Source organism: Dipteris shenzhenensis, chromosome 32 (genome assembly GCF_047967505.1).
Source record: "Dipteris shenzhenensis isolate YYH24624 ecotype China chromosome 32, Dip_SZ_1.0, whole genome shotgun sequence".
NCBI lineage: Eukaryota > Viridiplantae > Streptophyta > Polypodiopsida > Gleicheniales > Dipteridaceae > Dipteris > Dipteris shenzhenensis.
Window position 1 is genome coordinate 42,284,843 of NC_141627.1, and position 25,791 is coordinate 42,310,633.

Here is a 25,791-nt window from a genome sequence, read left to right on the forward strand (position 1 = left end):
TTACGTTTTCCATTATTTTTGTACAAGCGTAATCACAGCACAATTTCCCAACCATACAAACCATTAATCTACATTCTAGTCTATCATTCTGATTTTCCCACATGGCTTCAGACAGACAATTTTTTAAATTTCTACGTTCGGCTATCCTCTGATGGGCATGCTAAGAAAAGAGGAGAGAGGGGGGCGGGGGGGGGGGAGGGGATGGCATAGAAAGCTTTGTGAAGAGCTTCATGATGCCATAAAATGGACTAGAAGATAGAGACTATATTACAGAACGATGCAAAATTTGTTTTTGAAAGCATAAAGAAAATCCAAACACTGGCACTTATGAGGAAGTAAATACTGTAATGTCTGATCTCGTAGATTAATATCTGGACCTTCCTCTTCCTCTTACAAACCCTCTGCCACCACCGCGCCCTCTTGAACCCCTGTCTTTCCATCCCCCATCTTCTCCATTATTTCTACCACCGTAGGACCTGTTCTCTCTCCAAGCCCCATCACTACGTCTTGAGTAGCTATCATCATCATAGGAGTCACCTCGGTAACCTCTTCCACCTCTGCCTCGGCCATACACACGAGTTCCTCTTTCCCTGAAGTCATTGCGTCTGCCATCTCTGCGGGGTAACTCTTCATCAACAAATATGTCATCATCATCTTCATCCGTCTGCGCAGCACGCTTAGGTTTTGATGATTCCTCATCTTCATATCCCTTCACTTTCATTTTTTTCCTGGAATCATCTCTACGATCAGGACCTCGCTGATCCTGCCCCTTTCTAGGAGAGATGGCTTTCTTATTGTCCTTGACCAGGTCAGAAAGAGAGCTCTTTCTGGAAGTGTCTTTTTCACTTGCACTTGAATCCTCGCTTTCACTGATACCATCAAAAATGTCATCTACATCGCTATCATCACTGAGCTCATCACTTCCATCCTCTCCTGACAATTCATCAGGAGAAGACAAAGCCTTTTCTTTCCTGGCTTGCCTCTCATCCACCCGGACCTTCAAAGCAGCTGTCCTGGAGCTTTTAGCCTCCTCATCGATGGAGGACATAACACTGGACTTCTGACTTGTCTCGTGGTCCAAGTTTGTAACAGATTCAGTACTTTGAGCCCGTTTAAGACTGCATTCCACACATCTGTTCTTTTGATGAAGGTTCATGAATGAGCACCTGCAGAATTCGTTCACACGTTTTGACAATTCTCATAAACAAACTCCCTTATCATAAATAAAACGACAGTGGAATAGGCTATGTAGCACATCCCAATTGTACTAGCAATGACTGGGGTAATCACCTGGGACATTTCCACTTCTCAGATTGTGCCACAGCTCCTGCTTGAGCATCTGCTCCTGCTTCTCCTAGTATTTGAACCTTGCCTGGGATCCTTGGGCCTTCACCTCTTTTGTCCTTCCCCAGCTTGTTCTTAGGCTCTCCTTGATCCTTCTTAATAATTTCCCCTTCATCCGAGGCAGGAGCTTTTCCCTTGTGCTTTTGTGATAAAGATCTGCAAAAAAACGGGATGGGTACAAGCTAAGGATATCATATATTTCAAACCTTCTCATTTGATGGACAGCCATCAATTTTTCTAGAGATCCTGTAAACTACTGTGACAGGAAAGTGTCACCCGGGCCCCTGTTATAAGCACAATACCTCAAAATAATTAATGTATCATTTATGTGTGTTTCTACTAGGGAAATCAATTCTATTTCCGTGATTCAGCAATGAAAATTTAAGAAAATTTGCAAAGTTTGCTGGATCACACTTTTTAAGAAACTTCAAGCTACAGACAGACTCTGAGGAGAGAGAGAAGAATGATGCTTACCCATTTTTGATAAAGATAACATACACAAATAAATCAGATAATGAGGTAACACAATAGAGATTAAAATACATGAACAGAAGTAAATATGAGAATACAGAAAAAAAGAATCGGTAAACATACAGAGCAACAACTTCATCAGGGTAGACTCACAGATTATCCACAAAGGTCATAAAACAAGAACTGAAAGAAATAAACCATGAGGAGGATATTCCTATCGACACAAGATCTCTCATAAATCGGCCGAAATACATTCTCACAACAAGAAGACAGATCTTAGTATTGGTCAAATTCAGTACATATAAAACACTGCTGGATAAGCCCTAATCTCCAATCTCAGAGAATACAAGAACTTCAGGTACTTGCATTACCGAAACCGGCATCTTCAGCTTGCTCATCACAAACAATATGTAGCATAACAAGCCTATCCACATTCTGCTTTTTACCATTTTGGCAACACATTGTAATTCAAACCACCTGAATCGATATGAGGAAAATGCCAAACAGGGAATAGGTATCGTACTGCTCGGCTACACCCAGATCCATCTCCCCCATGTATCGACCATCTCAATGGGTCTGATTCAGGTATCTTCACACAGGCTACAGATCAGGATAGACGAGCAGAGGGCATCCCACGCAAAAGACGGATCTGCACTTTATCTAATACGCAGGAGACCGAGATAGAGGATCACTATGCATGTAATATGCAATAGACCACGATAAAGGATCCCTATGCTTTCAGATGCCTGGCAAACTATGAGATCTGTGGACGGCACCACTGGTGATTTAGTACCGGTTTTTGCCCACTTAGAGAGTTAATGGCATACCCAAACCCAAATCGACTGCAGGTGGTTATTTTCCTTCTTGAGGCCTAGAGACACAGAGATCATCTCATAAGAGCACAAATAATAGAATATGCGGGACCCCGAGTGGACACTCACATAAGTATTGTAGACATATCCTCTCTCCGTGATGTGGAGAGACGGACGACTGGAGTGACGATGACACTTGTCACATAGTGGCCAAATCACAAAGACTAAAGAGGCGGGATGGACCCAAACAGGTGCCGAAGTGACAGCAGCGTTCTCTCATTGATTTTCTCTGGAGGCCAACTCTTGTCAAACCCAAATCCACTGTAATTTGAGCTCCTCTTGTCTCTCCTCAGTCGTCCAACCGTGTTGGTCCCACAAACAGCATACACAGGTCCAGTCACTCACGGAGGGTTGACTGATTTATAGACAACGAGGGGATTCGAATCCCTTTGTGCTTGGAGGAAAACCCCAAAACTAGTTTGACTGTAGCTCCACCTTTGTGGGTTTCCCTTGCAACAATAGCGCAATGCAATACTTTTATTTCTCGTCACAGGCATCGGGCCCCACCCTAAGGTTCCATTATATATGGTTTCTTTTCAGTCTCACAGACCCTTTGGTCTTTCTTAGACATTAATAAACTCTCTTTTTAAGCAAGAGAGCTAAATGGAGGATAGGGTAGGCACACATAAGGCTCATCACTAGTAGATTTTGACTTTGAAAGCAAACGCATGCCTCCCAAGCGGGCCAAATGCGAAAAACATTATGTCACATTTTTCATTCACAACCCCTTGTGTCATCTCTCTCTCTTTCAAGAGGAGCACGACTTTGGTCCACTCTCACGGTTGATCCACCTCCATGACCAAGTCTACGTTGGGCTCTATCTAATTGAGATGTGACAGCGCAACGAGACAGACTCTTGGGTCTTGATGGAGTTAGTTTTGCAGTCCTATGATCTTGCAGACTTCATTTTAGTGGGTTTCCTTGGCCAGATCCTCTTAAAGCAGACCTAGGGATCTTGGAGCAGAAGGATACTAAGAATTTGGCTTAGTTTTGAAACCAGGTCAGTGCAAGGGTTCACTCTTCCATTTTCTTGAATTGCACTTATATCATTAATCATGTTAATAGCCAAAGGGATTTGGGAGCACTTAGTGTCCTTGTACAATGGAACTTCTCTGATGAAGAGAGTCTCTCTTGAGGTCGGGGGAAGAGTGTTGGATTCTGCATAGTCATCGACCATGTGGGAACATATCAACAAGCTCAAGGTGCTTCAGTAGGATATCCTTCAGGCAGGAAAGAAGATTTCATTTGAGGACATGGCCATTACTTTGTTATCCTATCTCTCTTTTTTATTATTTCGCATTTTATTTATCTTTGATTACCACTTTAAAACAATAAATTTCTGAATTTGTACGATTGGATGTATTCTAACCTTACAAAGGTATACTCGATCACCAAGTGGGAGGATGGATACACTTTACATGGAAGGAGTTAGTGCTCGGAGGCTTTGTCAGTCTCGCTGAATAAAAGAAGAAAACAAGGTAGGACCTCTTCTAACAAGAAGACAGATGCAGAGAAGAAAATACTTAAGGCAGAACATACATGCAATCACTATCGCAAAAAATGTCATTATTCGAGGAAGTGCCCTAGAGGACATCCAACAAGGGTCCTAGTACAAACATGTGGATTCTGGATAGTGGAGCCTCTCGAAACATGTGCTCATCCCAATAAGATTCAAGAACTTGGTGATCATCGAGGGTGACATTTGCATAAGAGGCAGTTCGACCATCAAGGCTCGCGTGAAGACAGTCTTGAGATTATTCTGGATGGCAGAGGGAGAGAGCACTCCTCTCAGGTACTGTTTGTTGCGTTTCTTGGGTCTAATTTACTGTTAGCTTGTGAGACATGCAGGCTTGGCTACTGGCACAACAATCTTGTTCGATGTAGGCTATGCAAGGATGAGGGACAAAGTAATTGGCTAGGTAGTATGCACTGGTATGGTGGATCATGGCATTTACAAGTTTATGACGCTCTCTTCTATCATTGGGACCCCTCAAGGTGGCTTGTTGCACGTCAGGTTTGTCACTTAAACATAAAATGCACTACGGCGAGCTGCTCCAAAGCAGATGGTTCTTATTTGATGTGGGTAGCAAGCATGGGCACTGCAATTCATGTTTACTAGGGAAGCAACATTGAGAAGCCTTTTTGAAGGACGCTACCATCAGGGCTTCTTAACCCCTTGAGATGGTTCATATGGATGTTTGTGGACCTATGATGGTCTCGAGCCTTCGGGATGCTTGGTTGGTGGTTTCAGCAGATTTACATGGGTATACTTTTTAGCCATAAAGCCCTTGGCGTATTCTTGGATTGGAGAGTGATAGCGCTCTTGCGTTCTTTTTGAAGGACGCTACCATGAGGGCTTCTAAACCCCTTGAGATGGTTCATATGGATGTTTGTGGACCTATGATGGTCTCGAGCCTTGGGGATGCTTGGTTGGTGGTTTCAGCAGATTTACATGGGTATACTTTTTAGCTATGAAGCCCTTGGCATATTCTTGGATTGGAGAGTGATGCGCTCTTGTGGAGAATGAATCCAGGTCGATCGTGAAAGCCCTTAGGGTTGACAAGGGTGGTGAGTTTTGTTACAAGTATTTAACGAGTTTTGTGTAGAGAAGGGCATACTGCGAGAGTTTGAAAACATAGGTATTGCCTCTAAAGTAGGGGTAGTTGAGAGGAAGAATAGGACAACAATGGAGACGTCTGGGAAGTTCCCAGTTTTCTCTGGGACGAGGCTACAACAACAGCGGTCCACATCCTCAACCGTTCTCCAACCTCATATCTTAAGGTAATTGCTTTAAAAGCATATTTTGGAAGGTAACCTGATGTCTCAGAGTGTTTGGTTGTGATCATGTTCCCAAGAAGGAGAGAGGGAAATTTGATGTCATCAAATCTGCCAAGATGATCTTTGTTGGGTATAACTCTTAGTCTCCAGGGTGGTATCAGTTGTATAATCCTATGAGGAGAGAGATTCTACTTAGTAGGGTTGTCGTCTATGATGAACAGATTCAATCCTTAGTGGTTGGTGAGCCACCCATTCCATTCGAGCCAACTGATGACGACGATAGTGCCATTGTTCCTGTGTCAAAGTCTGCACAAGTGCCAATATATTTTCTAGAAAGTGATTGAGACAGTGAACTAGATGATGATATACCTCAGGTGGCAAGGGAGGGTTCAAGTCCTAGAGAGTACCCAAGTGGTTGATCGAGACCCTTTATGATTTAGGAATGACTAATATTCGCTCTTATGGCTTAGGGAAGAGAAGGTCCTCGTAGTTGTTGCCATCCAATTACTGGTCCATTGGAAAGGTGGGTAACATTAGAATCTGACCTTGTTCTCAACCATCTCACACACAATAGCCATTTCGGAAGGAAGGAGTAGATCTGAAAAGGGAGGCTGGGTGGGAAGCAAAGCAAAGAAGGGGACTGAGGGAAGAAGAGAGAAGAGAGATGGAGAAGACGGTGAAGAGACTTGCTACCTACAATATCTTCACATCCTCACTGTCCCGTCCCTACAAACGCCTCATCTCCGAGCTGAAAATGCCCTCAAACAAGTCGCCCCTTGCTACTACACACCCAGACAATCCAAGCCTCTTTACACTCCTCTTTAGGCAGCTCTGAACACAATCCCAAATCTCCACGTAGTTTGCTGGCTCCAAATGCAGATCATCAGCCAACCTTTGGCTCTGATACCTTGTGAGAGTGGAGCAGAATATGAACATCAAATGGAGAGCACACACCACAAACAAAACTGCGAAATAAGAGAGAGAGAGAGAGAGAGAAAGAAAGAAAGAAAGAAATTTTATTAGAGTCTTCGGAAGACCGATGGGTCTATGAGACTGAAAGACAACCTGATACAAATCCCAGTAAGGGTGGAGCTACTAAAACGAGCATCATCACCCGTGCTGAATCCTAAGTCTAAACATACATAATCAGATACATCTAGGTATGACAGTGAAAAGAAAAAAGACTGGAGCAGAACATAATCCTCCATATGTCACGTCGCCCTAGCTGGTGCATAGCCAATAATGGGGCGCGGGTGTCCGTCAAGGGGTCCCGTGCGTCTCGGTCTCCTGGAGGAGGCTCGACACAAGACCAGAGGTGATGAATCCCTCCTCCGAAATACAAAGACAGTGATCTCTGTAGAAACTCAGCTTCACTACAAGCTCCCTCGACTCCAACCAGGTCCTAAAGGTGTGTAGGTGCAAGAGATCCTCTCGAATGACCTGGTTGGTGTGCGGCCCGATCGGGATGGTAGGTGAGAATACCCGAGGAGCATCCAAATTGTACTGAAAAGGAGGTATCCTATCAATGTGAAACCCTAGTCTCACAAACCATCGTGAGTCCGTGCAAACCAACATCGCTCATCTCCCTCTGCTGCGAACCTCATGGAGGAATCAAGAGCTAACTATGGCAACCTCTGTCTCCCTGATGTGCAGTCGCCATATGATCTAGCCCAGTGTAGATATGTGATGGTCTGAAAGGCTGCATCTAGCTGGAGTGGAGAAGCACCACACTCCGCCTGAATGATGTAATGTGGTACAAATGGTTTTCCCCGGATCATCCGTGAGAGCATGAGGATCTGCAAGCACTCCACCCATGTGCACTCTATCTCTGACATGTCAGGTCCCCAACAAGGGCTGCCATACATACCAACTGGTGGGACCAAGAAGTTGAAGAGAAAAGCCTTGGTCCGAGGGTCCTGAAAGTGTGAGTGGAAACACTGCCTCTCTAGCCGAGCCAGTAAGGCGTATCCTTTGCTCAGTCTGGCATGCATCGCTCGTCTCCGAACGCCCCCATGAAAGTCTCCAGCGCATCGATATAGAGGCCAAGCAGAGTTGGTGATAAGGGACAACCCTGTTTGACCCCTATGGTACTCAAGATCTCATGTGTCCAACATGCGCCTGCTGTCGCTGTCCGAACTCGGCTTGAGACTCTCATAAAGTGCCATGACTGCCCAACTGATCTGATCAAATCCCAGTATCTGTAGGCGTGTGATGAGACGAGCTCGAGGTACTGTGTCAAAGGCTTTGCGAAAATCCACAAAGCAACAATATACCCTCTCCTTCCGTAATCTGGCCTCCTCAAATGACACTCCTGAGTGTGAGTATGTGATCCATAATCCCGTGGTCTCGCCTGAAACCGGCCTAACCCTCTACTCTGAGCCCTCTCATCTCTGCAAACAGGCTGACTGACGCATCCAATACAGCTGCATAGATCTTGAACATCACATGCCCAATCATGATAGTCCTGTAGTTACTATAGTCCTATAGTTACTCTGGTCCATGGGATCCCATGTCTTGTGGATGAGGGTGATGGTGTTGAGTGTCCAAGTGCGGACGAAGCCAAGGCAAGCAGCATCATTGAATAGCTTTGCTAGGATCAAGACTGAAGTGTCGATCCCATATGCGATAAACTCAGTGCATAGCCCCTCGTGATCCTTAGCTCGGCCATTGTGCAATTTCAATGTCGCGTCCTTGACCCCCCCTCTGGTGAACAACGTGCAAGTGGTGGGGCGAGGTGTGTGTATGAGATCTGGAGTGGGCTGGTGTGGGACATCATAAAGATGGTGTGCATACGTGTGCCAGACTCTCGTGTCGGTGAGGGGTGATAGAGACCTACGCTCAAGAAATCTCCGCCAAAAATCCTTAGAGTTGTTGCTGTACAAGATGTTCACCAGCTCCTCATTTCGACGAAGAAATGTTTGCTTCTTCCGGCGTACAAGGCGTCGGTACTTACGTACCGTGTCTGGTGTGTTCGGGAGGTGACATCTGGTTTCAAGTCGAAGCTGTCGGCGATAAGCCTTGCACTCCTCATCGTACCAGTTGTTGTAGGGTACAGAACCAAGAGGTGGTGGTCTAGTGGACCGTGCTGTGTGAGGAAAGATTTAGAGGACAACCTCGTGGAGTGTACGACTAATCAAGGCAGCACGGTCCTCTATGAGTGGTATGTGATTGATGTAGGTTAGGAGTCTGTTTAGGCGTCCAGAGTAGGCTGGGAGAGAGACTGTGATCAAAGTATATGTCGTAGTAGGTGTCATGCTTCCTATGTAGTGTGTGTGGTGTGGCTAAGCGTGGGGTGGCGCACAGGGTGACTTGAAAAGGATGGAAGCTCTTCAAAAATGGGCTAAAACGAACATGCATGTTTCATGTGTCATTGTTGAAACCACATGTAGCATGTGCACATACTTCCAGAGCTTCAACCCATGCAGTGTAACCAAAAAACGTGTTTCAGGGCACCAAAACGCGACGAACATTTCACCCAAAAACTTTCAGCGAAATGCCCAAAACGTGGGTGTCTTGGGAAAACCGCCCTGGTACAAAAAAGCCCGTATGCAATTTTTGACGTTTTGTTTTGCATCGTTTTGGCCGCCGATTTTCTGCTCTTGCTCCATGTTTTGCTTGCAAATCACTCCCTACACTTGTAAATATTTATAAATATATATACTTTATGAAAAACTGCAATTTCTACCATGTTTCTAGGCGAAACGCCTATCAAAATCTAGAAACGTTTCTTGTGACACTGAACCTATGGATGAGCAGGTTCATACCATGTATGTCCCCAAGTGCATTGTGGGTTTCAGAGATAGAGTACTTTGCAACAAGGTCTACATTGAGTACCTCGTCAAATGGAAAGGACTTCTAGAGCACGAACAATCATGGCAGCCAAAGAGCATTGTCTAGAGTACCCTTATCTTTTGAGGCTGATCAGCATCACTTTGCTGTTTCAGCAGCTTGTGTGACAGCCGGAACATGTAATTTTGACGGCAAAATTCTATGGGAAGGAATGGCTGTATTGAAGGGGGGGGAAGGGCCAATTTAGTGGCCCCTTTAGCTAGGGTTAGTTGGAAATGCATCCACCACTCATTGTACACTTACACTTTTGATGCGACATGTAATCCTACCTACTCTCCCTCCTCCTCCCTCCTACTTGCAGCCTACTTTCTCTCTCTCCCTCTCTCTCCTTCCCACCTCTTCCTCTTCCTCTCTCTCTCTTACCCCTTCTCCTTCTTTCACCCCGTCATTCTCTCTCCCTTCAGCTCTTCTATCCTCTTCCTCTAATCTGCCCCTACTCTCTTTTCTAGAAATTTGTAGTCAATTGGTTGTCTTGACTAAGAGTGAGTTAGGCTGAGATCTTTCGGTTGAATTACCCCTTTGTATGAGGATATCTATTGCTATGTTTGAGCTCATTCGCTGGTGTATCAGCCATATAGAATCAGAGTGTGTTTGAGAGAGAGAGAGAGAGAGAGAGAGCTGGCTATCCCAAACCACAAAGTGTTTTGTAAAATCCTTTTAGTGGAGGAAGTTTGAACACAAATGGTGGTGGACCTTGAAGAAACAAGCATTCCAACCACTACAACCATAAATCTCAGAGTCAACTATACCTTTTGGTCAAAAAAGAGTTTTGTGAAACCCTCAGAAGAGTGCTTAGTGGATGCACTAAAGCAAAAGGCCCCTTGCACTTAAAGTCCCTGCATCATTCTTGGACGTTGTGTGCTTGGTTGCACCATTGTCAAAATACCATATGTCAGTAGTTTCATTGAGATTGAATAAGTAAGACTCCCAAGAGGCATCGCAACTAAGTAAAGAATGCCCAATCATGCTTGAAAAAGTTGATAGTGGCATCATCCTTACTCGCATCTGAATGTGAAGAATCTGCAACTACCATCTTTGTTTTTCTCCCTTGCAAATCTCTATGGATACTCGTTGATGTGGTGCCCTAGCTTTTTGCAGTAATGGCGTTTGCCCTTATTATTAAGCTCTTCTTGTCCTTCCTAGATGATTGTCTTGCATCATGCTTTAGCTCAGAACCAACCAACTTTGACTTTCATTTGTGCTTAACAATAAATGCTTGCTCTCCACCATGCATGTTAACTAACATGTTTTCCAAAGTCTGTTCCTCTTGCAACAGAAATTCCACAAGCTCCTAAAAGGTGAGTGGGTTTGGATTACCACTCAGGGACACCTTGAGTACCACGTGAAAAGACATATATTCAAACGTTGCTCATAAGATCTTGAATTTCAGTCACATGGACTGACATTGAGTCTCCTTCATGCATATACTTATTGAATAATTACAGAAATGAGACGCTTGCCTCGTTACTACGGGCTTGATAAATTCCATTCCAAATGTCCCAAGCATTTATAGAAGTTTTGCATGGTATAAAGACAAGGCCTACACATTGTGGGATCCCATCTTCTCTGATCTAGTGTTGGTTGAGCAAGTGCTTGGCCAACACCTCGACCAACGACAAAGCCAAAAGCTATAGCTCTGGGACAGGCTTCATCTATTGTTATGAAATTCCACAAACCTTTGAAAGCAAAATCTTATTAATCATGAAGCTCCAAACAGAATAGTTGGTGCCATTCAACTTCTCCTCTTCAGGGAGGGCTCTAAGCACATCACCCAAATTTTGAGCCATCTCTGATATATGACCTTTGAAAAATTCACTTACTATGAATTAAGCTATACCAACAAAGTTCAATGCTCCACAAGCCGATGCTTGGCCGAAGTCTGCAAAATCTGGCTGAAATTAGACTTGTACCTAGAAATAAAAAATACCGTTGGCACGAGGGCCAACAAATCCAAGCAATGGAGACTAAAAGCCCCAAGGCAAAAGACACTCTAAATGCAAGTGAAAACAAGGCAAAGTTGAGCAAGAAAGTTGCAGTCTGTACAATATCCAAAAAACACCAATATCCTCCTCCAAAACAAGTCAAAATGTTCAAGGTAGCAACAAATGTTACTTACATATTAGGGTTTGCTACAGGAGCTTCAAAACAGGACGCAACCGATATAAAACCCTAAAACCAAAATCTAAAACGTACAAGTCTGGAAAATATTATCAAAAACACATTTTGGGCAATAGAAATGTCTTTTCTCGAAACATTTTCTCACAATGGGTTGTTTTCCACAAAACCCTAACTTAATTTTTGTGCAAGAGTCGCATGCGGCCGCCATACTTTGTTCTCCCGCATTGCTCTTGCTTGCGGCCCTACACCTTCTTGTCTACTTGCTCCAACTCTTCTTAGGCTCTACTCGCCTCACCATCCCTCTAAAATCCAAGTTTACACATGTGTATTAGACTCTAGTATTTCAAACTATGTATTGTTATATTCTATATCTTATATATTAATTATGTGTGTTTCTAGGTAAAAACCCTCTAAGATTTTTGAAACGTTTCTATTCAAAACCCCAAAATGTAGAAAAGGGGCAAGGGCAGATAAGAGAAAGAGGGTAGAAGAGCGGAAGAGAGAGAAAATTATATATTAATTATATGTGTTTCTAGGCGAAAACCCTCTAAGATTTTTGAAACGTTTCTATTCAAAACCCCAAAATGTAGAAAAGGGGCAAGGGCAGATAAGAGAAAGAGGGTGGAAGAGCCGAAGAGAGAGAAAATGAGGGAGAGAAGTAAGGAGAAGAGATAGGAGAGAGAGACAAGAAGAGGTCGGAAGGAGAGAGAGAAAGAGGTGGGAAGGAGGGAGAAGGAGAGAGAGGAGGGTTGAAGTAGGAGGAAGGAGGAGATAGGATGAGATGTCACATCAAAAAGTAAATTGCAAGGAGGGGACCTCTTTATCCCCTTTGACCTTCCTATTTTTTCCAAACACCCCCAAGTACTAATAATCCTAACCCCCACTAACTTAACTGGCTTTTGGCCTTCATTACAACCAGCCCTCCTCAAAAGGAATCCTGTCCTCAACATTACAAGTGACATTTAAGCACCAAGGCCCCTTGCTATGACATACATTATCATGCATGCCACCAGGGTCAAAAGGAAATGTGATATATTCCTTTGCATTGGGTGTTGTGGCACCTCCGGGTTGTGTGGGTGGGACTCCATCTTGGCAAGATCATCACAAACCTCCATAATCATGTAAGTTCCGATTGTCCCAATAGTTTTTGTTATGCACAACGCATTGTGTTTGCTGTCCACTTTCCTCCACATGGGAAGCATTGATTGCTTTGCCATATACCCCACATAGTCTTTGCTTATGCTGTCCTTACCAAATGTGAAGAACTGAAAATTATCTTCATTATACCTAGATGAATCCAAGAACATTCCCAAACTCATCCTCTAAAAACACAACATAGTGCAGTTTCAATCTCACGAGAGTCACTCATAAGATTGAAAACCATAAACTCCATCACGCATAGCAGGGACTAGCTACTTTAACATCCCCACTGACGTCATGGTGTAGACCATAGTATAAAAGTATGCCCTCACACATACAAATCCACACACCCACACATACTTGACCATCCATTTATACAAAGTCTTCGTACTGAGTTTCTGTCGGCACTCCGGAGGTGAAGGGCAAACTCAGCCATGACGAAGGCTAGCACTAAAGGAGAAGGCTAATCAAAAAGTAGTCCAAATCTCTTCATTATAGCTGATGTACTTGAACCCAAACAGCTCCATAAGTTTCTCTCATCCTTCAGCATCCCATGGATCTAGAGATAACACAAGGCTCCAATACTTGGATGCTAGCAAAGATGATGTATTAGTTGCAACCATAGTTTCCACGAGTTTCAGAAATGGGGAAACAGAAACCAGTGGGAAACAGTGTTTTGGAGTTTCGCTCACCAAACGAAATGCTGGAAACGGAGTTCTCGTTTTTAAGGTTAATAAAAAATATTATATATATGTAATTATTATTAATACATGTCATACGACAAGGCCGAAGAGGAGGACAAGGAGGAGAGGAGAGGGAAAGGGCTGAGGAGAGCAAGGAGAAGAGGGCAAGGGATCAGGAGAGCAAGGAGGAGAGGCGAGCAAGAAGGAGATGGAGAGGAGAACAAGGAGGATAGGAGAGGGCAAGGGATGAGGAGAGCAAGGAGGAGATGTTGGAGAGGAGAGCGAGGAGGGGCAGCAGGCTGAGAAGGGGGTTGTAGGATGAGAGGAGAGGCTGGAGAGGGAGAGCAAAAACTGCCCTACCCACTAATGGGATTCTTCCTCAGTGGGGTGTGTGGGCTGGTACTTTTGCTTGAGCATTGGTGTCTACAAGTTCTTACATTGCTGCTTTATATATAAATGGTTCCCTCGCTAGACTCCAGAGGCACTGTAAAAAAAGCTGCCCTGCCGGAAACGCCGTTTCTGGTTTCGAAAGCGGCGCCGAAACAGCGAACCGTTTCGGGTGCCTAGAAACGCCGTTTTTTTAGCACTAGCATCTAGCCTCCGAACGGCCTAATAATCTGAGGGGCAAATCAGGCCTGCTAGGAGCCGTGTAAGCATGGTCCCATAATCTTTCTTCGTCACACTGGATCCAAAGTCCAGCCCCCGACAACAAAATAATGAAACACATTGTCTAAACCTATTTTGGTAGAACAAGGAGCATGCATTGAATGAAACAGGCAAATGCCAGATCCTGTTTGACCTCCATTTGCTTCAGATTGAAAAAAAGCAGCTGTCCATGTTCCTGTTCTAGTAAGCAAACATCCACATCCCCCAAAAGCTATCAGCCATGTGCAACCCAAAGTGCATGTGTTGTCCATAGTCTTAAGTACGCATGACATATTGGCTGCAGTTGAGCACCATTGAGCAAGTCATCTCTGCCATAATCCTCAAATATCAGTAACCAAGATTCGATCAAGCACTCTAATAGTACCCCTTCATTCTTGAAGGCGAGACATGAACTTGCATGTGTTGATATTCAAGATATACTGCAACTAAATCTGTAACAAAATTACCATTTGCTGGCTGCATCCTTCTGGCCCCTTTCCCACGTATCACTGCGTTAGGATTGCAATCATGACAGCTGAATATCGAGGCTTGTCTTGCTGGCTTATGTCTGCACCTTGCTGGGCAAAGACCTTTTTTACATATTTCTTGAATTTCTAGCCCATATACCTTTGTAAGACTAGAATAAGTCCAATCATACAAATTTAGATCACAAGTCATAGTAGATGAACAAAATAGATGTATAATGCTGAAATGTTGAATGAAGGAGATTAATTTCTCAGTTCTCTCTCTCTATGCCCCTAACTCAGCTTTGGAAAGGAAGGGATTATGGGAATCTTTGCAGTGTGCAGATAGTAACTGCATTGCAATGGAGGATTTTAATATGGTGGGAAGCAAGGCAGACAGATGGATGCGAAAGGGAACATGCATAAGAGGCTTTGAATTATTGTCTTGGGAAGAGTGCAAGGATCACTGGAAGTTGGTGGATGTGGGATCATGTAGGGATTTCACTTGGTGCAATAGTCAAGTTGGGGACAATAGAAGGGAGGCTAGATTGGACAGGTTCTATGTTTCTCAAGGTTTACTGAACAGTCATCTTTCTTTGAGAATAGATACTCTCTTCTTTAAGTTTATCAGATCATAAAACTGTCTCACTTAGATGTAATTTTTGTTCTAGTGAGAGAAGCTCTTCTTGGTTCAAAGCTGACCCTAAACTCTTCCTGTTAAAGAGTGTGCAAACTCTAATTGGCAAGGATTGGCATAATGCTTTCTCTAAGCACACCTCAGCTCAAAAAACTACACAGAAAATAAAAGAGAAGAAAAAAGAGGTAAACAAAAACATTTATGAAAAACGAAAGGAAGACATCCTTAGCAAGCAAAGCAACACTTATGTCATCATCATCAGTGCCCAAGCATAAGCAGCATTTCTTGAATTTCTAGCCCATATTTTAGTGATATCTGCATGTTACTAGTAGTCCACCTTGACAAACTATAATTAATAGTCCTGGCATCACCCTGATAGTTTTGTTCAGCCTCATTGTGTGCACATGGTTTTTCCTTTGCAAGTGCCAAAACATGGCAGCAATATTTTCATGTGCTGTACGCAGCATGAGGACACATTCCGAAGTTCTGCCTTTGCATCTACAGCAGTCCTATGAGAAGCCATTGTTTTTACTATGGCTGCTAGTTGTAGAAGGCAAGACTCCCAAGTATAATCACCTAGTGAGCAGTACTGAAGGGCATATTCCCTATTGTCATGCTCCTGAATGTGTTCTGATGCAGCTTCACTATCACGCATATCTTGCTCGTGCTGCACAAGCTGCTTCTGGTCATTGTGTGCAAGTTTACTTTGGCATCCTTTGCTGTCAACTGAGTGGTCTTCTATCTTGGAACTCCGGTTATTGGTATTGCTTGAGGCACACACGAATTCGATGATCTCCTCAAGAAGAGAGGTAGCGCTGCTTTTAGGCATTGCTTGGATCGTCAGGCTTAGACTGCATCTGCTGCACACACTGGTAGCTTCTGCTATTGCGCTTGGATGAAGGCTTGAGCAGAACAATTGAGAAAGATGTAAAGTTTAGGCTATGGAATCTGATGGATGAGCCGCTTATGTAGAAGTCCCATAGCCGGCCTAAATAGACAGTCTTTCAATGCAGGGCTTCTGACTCCAAAGGGAACAGTGTCACTTCTTGCATTAAGGGCCCTTTCATGTCACGTTTTTTTTTTTCCTGCGTTACCTTGTGAAAGGTTGCTACATGGTACGAACTCCAGCGATGGCACGACTCTGAAGACAATGGAGATCTGTGGCGTGGTGCTGTAACTCAGAGTGAAGGGTGAAAGGAAAGCACAAAGGTGCCAGAAAACGAAGTTCTGATACCAATGTAGAAAAGGGGGCAGGAGCAGATTAGAGAAAGAGGGTAGAACAGCGGAAGGAAGACAGAATGAGAGAGAGAAGAGGTAGAAGAGAGAGAGAGAGAAAGAGAGAGAGAGAGAGAGAGAGAGAGAGAGAGAGAGAGGGGGGGGGGGAGAGAGAGAGAGTAGGCTACAAGTAGGAGGAAGGAGTAGGATTAGATGTCACATCAAAAAGTACATTGCAATGAGGGGAGGGTACTTACATAGTACCTCCTTATCCCCTTTGACCTTTCTATCTTCCAAACACCCCCAAGTACTAATAATCCTAACCCCCACTAACTTAACCGGCTTTTGGCCTTCATTACACAAAACCCATTTCTGGTGACTAATCCAGAACAGCCTGTATCTTGGCCAGCTTCAGCTGCAGCAGCTCAACATCAGTATAAACATACAAAGAGTGCAGCAGGTAGTGATAGCACAAGACAGGTCCATTCAGGGCCGTACTGCAGCTGTACGGCAGGTGTACAATAATCATGACTGCAAAAAACAGCTCCAAAGAGCTTTTAAAAACAGGTGCACAGCAGCAATACAGCTCAAAACCAGTAAAATGAAGATTATTTTCACAAAATCAGGGCAGCTTGATGTAGAGCACCTCCGGGAGCTCTACCAATGCCAACACTGAAGGCAGCAGACTAAAACAAGTGCTCCACCAAGGTTTTTGGCGACAAAACTCTGTTTTTGCGACAATAATGGGGCGGGGAAGGCATGGGGATGTGAGAGGAAGCCTGCTCTGATACCAATTGCAAGAAATGGAAGCAAGGAGCACAACAGTGGAGGACCACTGGCTAACTACTTTATTGAGAATGATTAACAATAGAGAGTACAAGGGTATAAATTCCTCAAAACCTAGAGTTAATGAAACCCACATGGGGGGTTAAGACCCATGCTAACACAATAGCTGAGCCACTAGACATGGTTAACAAGGGAAAACCCTCAATGAGGAAAAAAAAGCCCCTAACCTTAAAATTAACCTGATACTCCCAACATAACTATTGAGAGGGTCTTCAGAAAGATGTGGTAAGGCTAGTTGGTTGCAGCCATCCCAATCCCCAAACACATATTGCCATGGATTTCATGGCCCCTTTCTGCGGACACAGGATGAGACAGTATTTATCTGATGGCCGACACGCTTACTAAGCAAGCCCATTACATTCCCATCACGACATAATGTTCGGTGTCTGAGACTGCTTAGCAGTTTATTGACAATGTGTTGAAGCACCATTGGTTTTCCACGGTGATTGTCTCTGACAAGGATTAAAAGTTTATGGGTCAAATTGGGGTCCGGGGACGAATTCTATAATAACGTAGTCCAAGTCCAGCATAAAATCTTAACACAATGGTCAATCTCATAAGGTGAACAAATAAGTAAAGAAGTACACGAGACACTTCTCCGTACCCCAAAAAGATCTTGGATAAAATCTTGCCACATAACCACAGAGAGCATAATTTGAGATACGCCTTTTTGAGGCAATTCGTTACAATGCCTTCCTCTGTGGCATTCATGGCTACCAAAAATCAATAGACAGAGATGCTCTTAGGTTGCTTAGCAATTTATTGACCATATGTTGAAGCACCTTGGGTGCTCACAGGTGATTGCCCATGACAAGGATGCATAGTTTATGGGTCACATTGGACTCGCATTATTTGCTAACGTATGCACTACTCTCGAGTCTCACTTAAAGTCCGGCATACCATCTTACCATGAATAGTCAATCTCATAGCGTGAACAAATGAGTAAAGCAGTACACGAGAAACTTCCCAATAAAACAAAAAGGTCTTCAATAAATTGCTTGGACTTGCGAAATCTCATTACAATAACACGGAGCATAATTTATCGACCCTACGCCTCTTTGAGGCAATGCGTTAGAATGCCTCCTCTGTGATTTAGTCTTTGAACTGAGTTTATGTGAGAATCAAGGTAAAGGGCAGACTAAGGATAATGAAGGCTAGCACAAGCTAATCAAAAACAGTGTGTGCTGTCTCCATCCAAGCTAAACCTCCTCTTGTCAAGACAATTACGTTTACTTTAGTCTCCCCTTGGACATTGAAAACGTGAGGATTCACAAAGCCCCCCCCCGCTCCCCAAAAAAAGAAAAGCACAGGTCTAAAATGGGCTCAGCCTGTGTTTTAGTCTTTGAACTTAGTTTATGTGAGAATCAAGGTAAAGGGCAGACTTAGAATAATGAAGGCTAGCACAAGCTAATCAAAAACAGTGTGTGTTGTCTCCATCCAAGCTAAACCTCCTGTCAAGACAATTACGTTTACTTTAGTCTCCCCTTGGACATTGATTCACAAAGCCCCCCTCCCCCCCGGTCAAAGCACAGGTCTAATTGGGCTCTTAAGACGGAGCACACTAACCTCTCTGGGTCCGTAGAAGAAGACTTCACGTTCACTCCCTCCTTAAGTCCCTTTTCAGATTGAGATTTCAAAACGCTAATGTCTTTTAGAATCGAACTGATTACTTCCTTTTGATTCTTCAACTGTGCTCGAACGCGGTCAAGAGACTGCCTCTGATCTTCGATGATTTTTTCAAGCCTCTTCACTGAAGATTTAAATTCATCAGGACCATTCCCTTCGCCTGCGACGTCTGGCTCTTCTGTAGGCGAGTGCATTTGCTGCTGCACAGCTGCATTTGAATCGTCTTGGCTAACGCTAGATTGCGCAGCAACGGCAATTCCGTCGTCTGCAGAGAACGCAGTCGTTCCGTCTGTAGGTGCAGTCTCCACCACCTCCTGGGCACATTCTTCAGTTGAAACAGCCACGAAGTTAGCAGCTTCCGCACTGCTAAAACTTCGACAAGAGAGAAGGTAGTACGAGACCACGTGATGACGGAAACATGACCTCGCGAGGGTCACACGAGAAGCTGCCAACGGAGAAACAATACCAGGGGCAGCGGAGGAGGAGCCATCCTGAATTAAACTCGGAGACTGGATACGAAGCGGGCGGGCTCTTAAGTACGCAGAGCTGGGGCAGGAGAAAGAATGCAGGGCATTAGCCTGGGCGACGGAAGAAGCAGAAGCAGAGGAGGCAGGGGCGGCAGCAGCACAAGGAGGAGGAGGAGGAGGAGGAGGAGGATGAGGAGAAGGCGAGTACTTGAGCTGCCGTAGAAATTTCAGGGCCTTGAGAGATCTAGTGCTCGACATGGTAAGGCGAAGCGCGAAGACGGACGGAGGAGCTCAGCAGCAGCAGTAGCAAAGTATGAACGAGGAGGACCTTCGACCTAAAACCCGCCTTAAACCCTCCTCTCCAACACTAGGGATCCTCACTTCATCACTCCAAGGACTTAACCTAAGGAGGAGGGTAATTGCAAAGGCGCATAACCCCTTTACGTCGCTTAGAGACCCGCTCCTTTGGGTCTTGCATTGGAATCATAGGTTGATAAATTTTAAGGTTTTATTTATAGATCTTAAACTTTTGAGAAATTTTATGAAATGTTCAAATTGGATTTAGATCAATCTCATTTAGTTCTAAAAAAAGTTTTCGATAGCATTGCATCTCTCTCTCTCCATTTTACTAAATGTTCAAATTGCAATAGCCAATTGTTATCAAAAGTGATCCAAATTGATCCTTCAACATTATATACAGGTGTGACCATGAGATACAAGGGGTGGGCAAGTGACGATTTGTTTGTGGATGTTGGACTCGATCTCATCTACTATATGTACTGATTATGATTTTCTTTTCAGAATTTTGTGTCAATTGCAGAATTTTCAGAATTTCAGAATTTCCCACCTTTGGAACATGGGATAACTTTGCAGGGCATTTTGGTATTGCTTCCGTTGCTTTTCAAAGATTTCGTGGAATTTGCGAGACATGGCTAAAGGAAAAGCTAAACTTTCTAGATGAACTTGCTATTAGCTTGTGTGTGCTTGACACTACACAAGGGTTTGCAAAAAACATTGATTGGAATAAAGCTACATTTGGGAAGTTAATTAAAGTTGTAATGCGGTCCACACTATCTGCATCACAGTTTGTTCCTTTGTCCATTTTGAATATGACAGAGATGGCTAATCTCAAGAATGCCATTGATGAGTGTTCAATTTGGAGTCAAAGATTTATGTGTGTTATTCACACAGAAGATGAGGTGCTGATGGGTTTGCTGATTGAAACATTTGGCATTTTGACATTCTTGAGCTCAGATGGTGGATATGTCAAATTTGATCACCTCTTGCAAGTTACCAAGCCCTACAACATACTTGAGGATAATATCATGGATGATAGTGATGATGAGGAGAAAACAAAGGATCTACAAGAGGCCATCAAGGAACACATTATGAAAGAAAGCATCATGTGTTTTTGCAGGATGATCAGTTTGTAGTTGACTTCTTCACCAAAGGAGTTGTGACAAGGCATGCGTTATCCTATGAAAGAAGAGTGGTGTCGTTGGTGTTGACAAAAGCACAAGCCGTAGAAGTCGAGTCCATTAGTTTTGATCTTTTAACAAATGATCCAAAGATCAGATTTTGGTCCGGAATTGAAAAGCCACTGCAAACACGTGCTACTTCGCCACCACCACATGATTTAGATGATGATGGTGAGCCAATGGGACCGTTGCCTCCTATAGCTGTTGAAGAGGTTATACATCTAGAAGGAACCCCAACATCATACAGGTTGACATTGCCTACTAGCTGGAAGATGAAGATGGTTTCCATGTTAGCATCTTGAAGCCATTTAAGGGAGAACCACCGGTGAGGCCTATTGAAGAAGAAGAACCAGAACTTGAAGACGGGGTAGAATTACTTGTTCCGGAATGAATACTATTCCATGAGTTCAGGAGTACCAAGAATAGACAGAGATCTCGATATTTGGTAAAGTTTAAAGGATATCCTATGGAAGATGGTCAATGGTTCGATGAAGATCACTTGAAGGATTACCCCGCACTTGTTGAAGATTATTTGAAGGCACACAAATGAGGAGATCTGCTTTTCTAAGCAAGAGAGCATGTCACGACATGATTATTTGTATTAGATCCTAGTGGATCATTCTAGGGAATCTGGCGATTACCCTATGGTTGTAACATTGTAAATTGGCCAATTGAATATAATAAAATATGCACATATGCATTAGGTCCTAGGATGGTTAGGAAAGGGTAGCATTGTGCATGGGTATTGCATTAATCAATGGTAGGCATAAAGAGTCATAGGCTAAGGGTAGAATAATGGGGTATGCCCAAGGGATGTGATTCCAAGAGGCATGAGGGTTGCACCCTCTCGTGGCATTCATGGAGTGTGAGTATGGGCATTTGCATGCATAGGATTGTGCGGAGCATGTAGAGAAGAGTCTAGCAAAAAATACACTCACATGGGCACTCCTTCCACCCCATTTGGAGGGCCAATACTTCTCAAATTATGCATCATCTACACACGTGCATTTCTGCATTGAAGAATGTGACAGCACCATTCTCCTTGGCATAGAATTATGGAGGAATGGCAGTGGTTTGATTTTTCTTATTAAGTATATACTTTGACAAAGTGCATCTTTATTGCAACATGGTAGGACGGATGAATCATTTGCATTCACCAACTGACTCAACGATTGCAGCTAATATTACAGGTATATATTTGTTTAGTAACTAACTGTTAACTTGGTTTAGTTAATAATATATTTTTTCACATTTAGAAATAGTCAGGTCCAAGGTATTGGTCAGCTCTAGTGACACCACAGCTATTGGTCAACTTGCTAGAGATGGCATCTTACCTTGGGTGAATAAACTATCCTTTTGTCGCTTTATTTTTTTTGCAATAAGTGAGACTTATTTCAGCTATGTATTAGTGCGTAAGATTGATTCTATTTTTTCTTATAGATGATTTATTTTCCTTGTGTATGTATGACATGGAGTTCTGAGACTCCACAGTACAATCGTGACCAACACCTAAGTGGGACTGCAGTAAGTAGACGTAGGCTTTTTTATTAGGATGTTCATTTTTTGAATGATTAGAATGTAAGAGCTATGATTAAAGGTGTTTATGAACACCACCAAGGTTCATGAGATGATTCTCACTCCATAAATTCCAAGCTGTTTTAAAGACTATGACTTCAGAACCATTGTTCCTGCAAACAATTATGGAGGAATGGTTTGGTTTGATTCTCCCCAGAAATACTATAAAGTGAGAATTTAATGATGTTTGATTTCACAATGAAATGTTCAAGTTTTTAAGCACAATATTGCATGGTTTGTGTTATGATGTAGTTATCAAGGGAGAACATAGTTAAAATTTCATGATTTTGTGAATGATAATGTAGTTGCTTTCTCCTATGTCTCTAGTTTTTCACAGAGGAAGGCTACAGTTTATCAAAATATTGCCAAGCTGGGAATTGGGATTTTCCCAAATTATCTAATATGGTCTTCCCACCTTTACTACACAAACACAACAAAGAAGTCTTTGAGTTCCTTGAAACAACACCACATATTCTAAAAGCAAGAGATCTTAGACAAAAGACATGTAGCAAGAACATTCAAATTCCAAATGGTGCAAGGGACATAGCATGGCTCCACACTGTACTAAGACTAAAAACATGAATGATAGTAGAGATTTGTTTCGGAAACCTAAACATTGAGGATGGGATTGTGAATGGCACAGAGGGAGTTTTCCAAGGCTCAAGGATGAGCGACAAACCACCAATCACATGAATTTCAATTCACCAATGACAACACAAGGAGGCAAACAAGGATTGAGAACTTGTTCCTATACTCCAAAGACACTTCAATAACATGGAATTTACTCATGCCTACGGACACTCTTGCATTCAACCCTTCCAACATGAAAATGCATGGATTGGTTTACACTGCACTTTCACGGATACCTGACCCCACAAACATTTTCATATGAAATAACTGGAGGACAAACACATCAGGGTTGACAGATGCATACTGCAAGAAATTGAAAGACTACAAACAACAAGCAGATGGGAGCTTCTTCAACATAATTTTAGCCACAATGAGACCATGGCTACAACCATACAATCATTGAACACAAGAGGATACCAAGCACACAAACATGACATTCTATCAGAAAAAATAAATCTAGCTTCAACAATCTTGTGCTTGCAAGAAACACACAACAAAGCTTCAACTTTCCCAAAGATACAAGACTTTGATCTCATAGATGTAGACTAGGGACTTGGAATAGCAACATACAACAAAAAATATATTGAACTCCAAAACTATAAATACATCTACCAACCAGGAGTGGAGTCTCAATGGAGTCCTTGCTCACCATTCTAAAATTAAGATCATTCAAAAAAATTGTAATTATTAACATTTACAAGACTCCAAAGGCAAATATTCAAACAGTTTTATGCACAATACAAGACGAACTCCATCAAGTGCAAGATGAAACAAAAACTTACATCTTAGGTGACTTTAACATTGACTACACACACAACAAACATGCACTAAAACACTAAAGTATTTCATGCAAGAAATGAATTTTGTACAACTAATTCATGTACCAAATACCATCCATGGATCTACACTAGACCATATTTGGACAACCACCAACAACGATAATCACAAAAGCAGTCTTGACTTCATCAATTGGTCCAACCACTATCTCGCAACAAGCACAAACAACACATCGGGCAGGCCCATTGAATGAAATTGAACTTATTTGATATTTAATTGGTTTAACATGTTAGCTAGTTTGATTGCCTTTTTAGATGTTAACATTCAATCATCTTTAATAATTTGCAGGTATTGTCAATCAGATAGCAAATAAGAAAAGCAAACTTGGCAACGGATTTGACACTCCACGTAAGTATGACATTGCAAGATCGAGTTATTTTTGTGCAACACATCCAACGCTAGATGTGCTCTCTCATGTGCTAGACATCCAACATCGATGGTGATCTTTTATAAAATAGGAGAAAGGCACGTTCTCCTATGATTATAAAGTTACCAAGAGAGTTGTGTTGATTCTCCACCATACATTATGTATGGATTTTCAATTTTTTTTGCCCTTTTCCCTCTCTTTCCCGTTCTTGTGCACAAATTCTAATGAGCACCTTTTTCTCATGCCTATTTTATATTACTTTAGTTTTCTGCACCAAACCTACTAATCCTTTTTGTTTTTGTTTGCTTTTCCTTGAGTTGCAAATTCAAAACGGACATCAAACTTTGGACAAATATATTCTTTAAAAGGTATACATACCACAACCTACTACATATGTTACAATTTGAAATGGATGTTTAGAAAAAAACAATGTTTGAACATTAGAAAATATATATAAAACAAGGTTGTATTCATCATGTCTGTTATCATGCACATTGAAAATTATAAACCACTCCTATCTACTAACCTAAATATGACTTTTGCGTATGTTTACATCCAAGCTGGCCAAGCATTCTAGTTCAAAAATGGGGTCATTGGGTGATTGCATATGATTGTTGTTGCCACGATCCTTTGTTCCTATTGGTTGCATGCCCCACAAATCATGATCCCTTTGTCGACCAGCTGCCAAGTGGCCATTTTCTCAGTATTGGGGGATTCTCTTTACCACTATCAAGGAATGTTGGACACGTGTTAGGTCTCACAGTTGGCTAGGACTATTCGACTAGCTTGTGTATCCTTCTTGTTCCTTTGATTGGTCACATGTCCTTTGTCCATTATCACTGTGATTTGGCGTCACCATCTGACTCTATTGATACATAGTCCTGCTTGTTGTGTAGTCTTTCGTGGGGCTACTGCATGCATAGTCCTACTAGGTGTGTAGTCTTTTGTGGCTGCTGTCGAGTTACCATACTATTGAGGTCACCATTGGTCGAACAGACTGTGTATGTTGTGCAGTCCATTCGTCCTCTGCTGACCGGAGTCCAGCTCAATTGGCCACACGCCCTCATGAGCGGCCAATCAACCCATCTTTTAGTACCATGTGGAGAGAGGTGCTGGTCAGGTTGCACCCTGATTAGCTTGCATGTTTTGTGGTTACCCCACTGCCACCTCCAACAGACCATGAGTCAAAGCCTGTCAAGGAATCCACATGTCTCCATGACATGTTGCCACCTGCATGGCACTTTATTGAGGGTGTGGCATGGTGAGTCAGATCCTAAGATCCTTGTGTCACCCCTAGAATCCCTTGTTAATGAGTGTGACTCGTTACACTGCTCGCCCCTTCTCTCTAAATGGCTTCCCCCTTGTCTTATTTTTGGTTACAATAGGTTGGGTTAGGTTTGTCTAGTTACTTGGCTAGCACTAGATCATTTTTTGAAATACTCAAATCTTATGAAGCCATGTTGCATAATGTAAACCATTAGATCCGAAATAAGAAAAGATACAACATGGGTCTAAAATTTTCCTAACAATAGTGTTGCGACCCAATTGAGGAAAGCACCACTTCCTTTTGTATAAAGCCTCTAGCTGATGCCAAGTGTGCTCAGCAAAAGTGATATGGTTGGCCTGGTATGCTCTCTCCCTCTCTCTCTCTCTCTCTCTCTCTCTCTCTCTCTCTCTCTCTCACACACACACACACACACACACATATGCATGCACGCATGCACAAATAAAACAAAAATACATAGATCT

General features: G+C 42.9%; 1 protein-coding gene across 1 annotated transcript; it reads right to left on the minus strand.

Annotated features, from left to right (window-relative positions):
* Positions 1 to 267: 267 nt before the first annotated feature.
* Positions 268 to 19,555, minus strand: LOC147880780 (uncharacterized). Its single transcript, XM_087371303.1, has 3 exons — positions 18,629 to 19,555; positions 1,291 to 1,500; positions 268 to 1,166 (listed from the first exon to the last, which is right to left on the minus strand). Exons 1-3 carry the CDS (start codon positions 19,411 to 19,413, stop codon positions 365 to 367), a joined length of 1,797 nt encoding a protein of 598 aa, XP_087227429.1. The 5' UTR covers positions 19,414 to 19,555; the 3' UTR covers positions 268 to 364.
* Positions 19,556 to 25,791: the final 6,236 nt, after the last annotated feature.

Bases quoted from the DNA above. Each gene is read 5' to 3' on its own strand.
- LOC147880780 (XM_087371303.1), bottom strand. From the start codon at position 19,413: ATGTCGAGCACTAGATCTCTCAAGGCCCTGAAATTTCTACGGCAGCTC. The intron at 1,501-18,628 runs GTTAGTGTGCTC...GTTTTTTTGCAG, and splicing joins TCTTCTACGGACCCAGAGAG to ATCTTTATCACAAAAGCACA. The intron at 1,167-1,290 runs GTGATTACCCCA...CGAATTCTGCAG, and splicing joins GAGAAGTGGAAATGTCCCAG to GTGCTCATTCATGAACCTTC.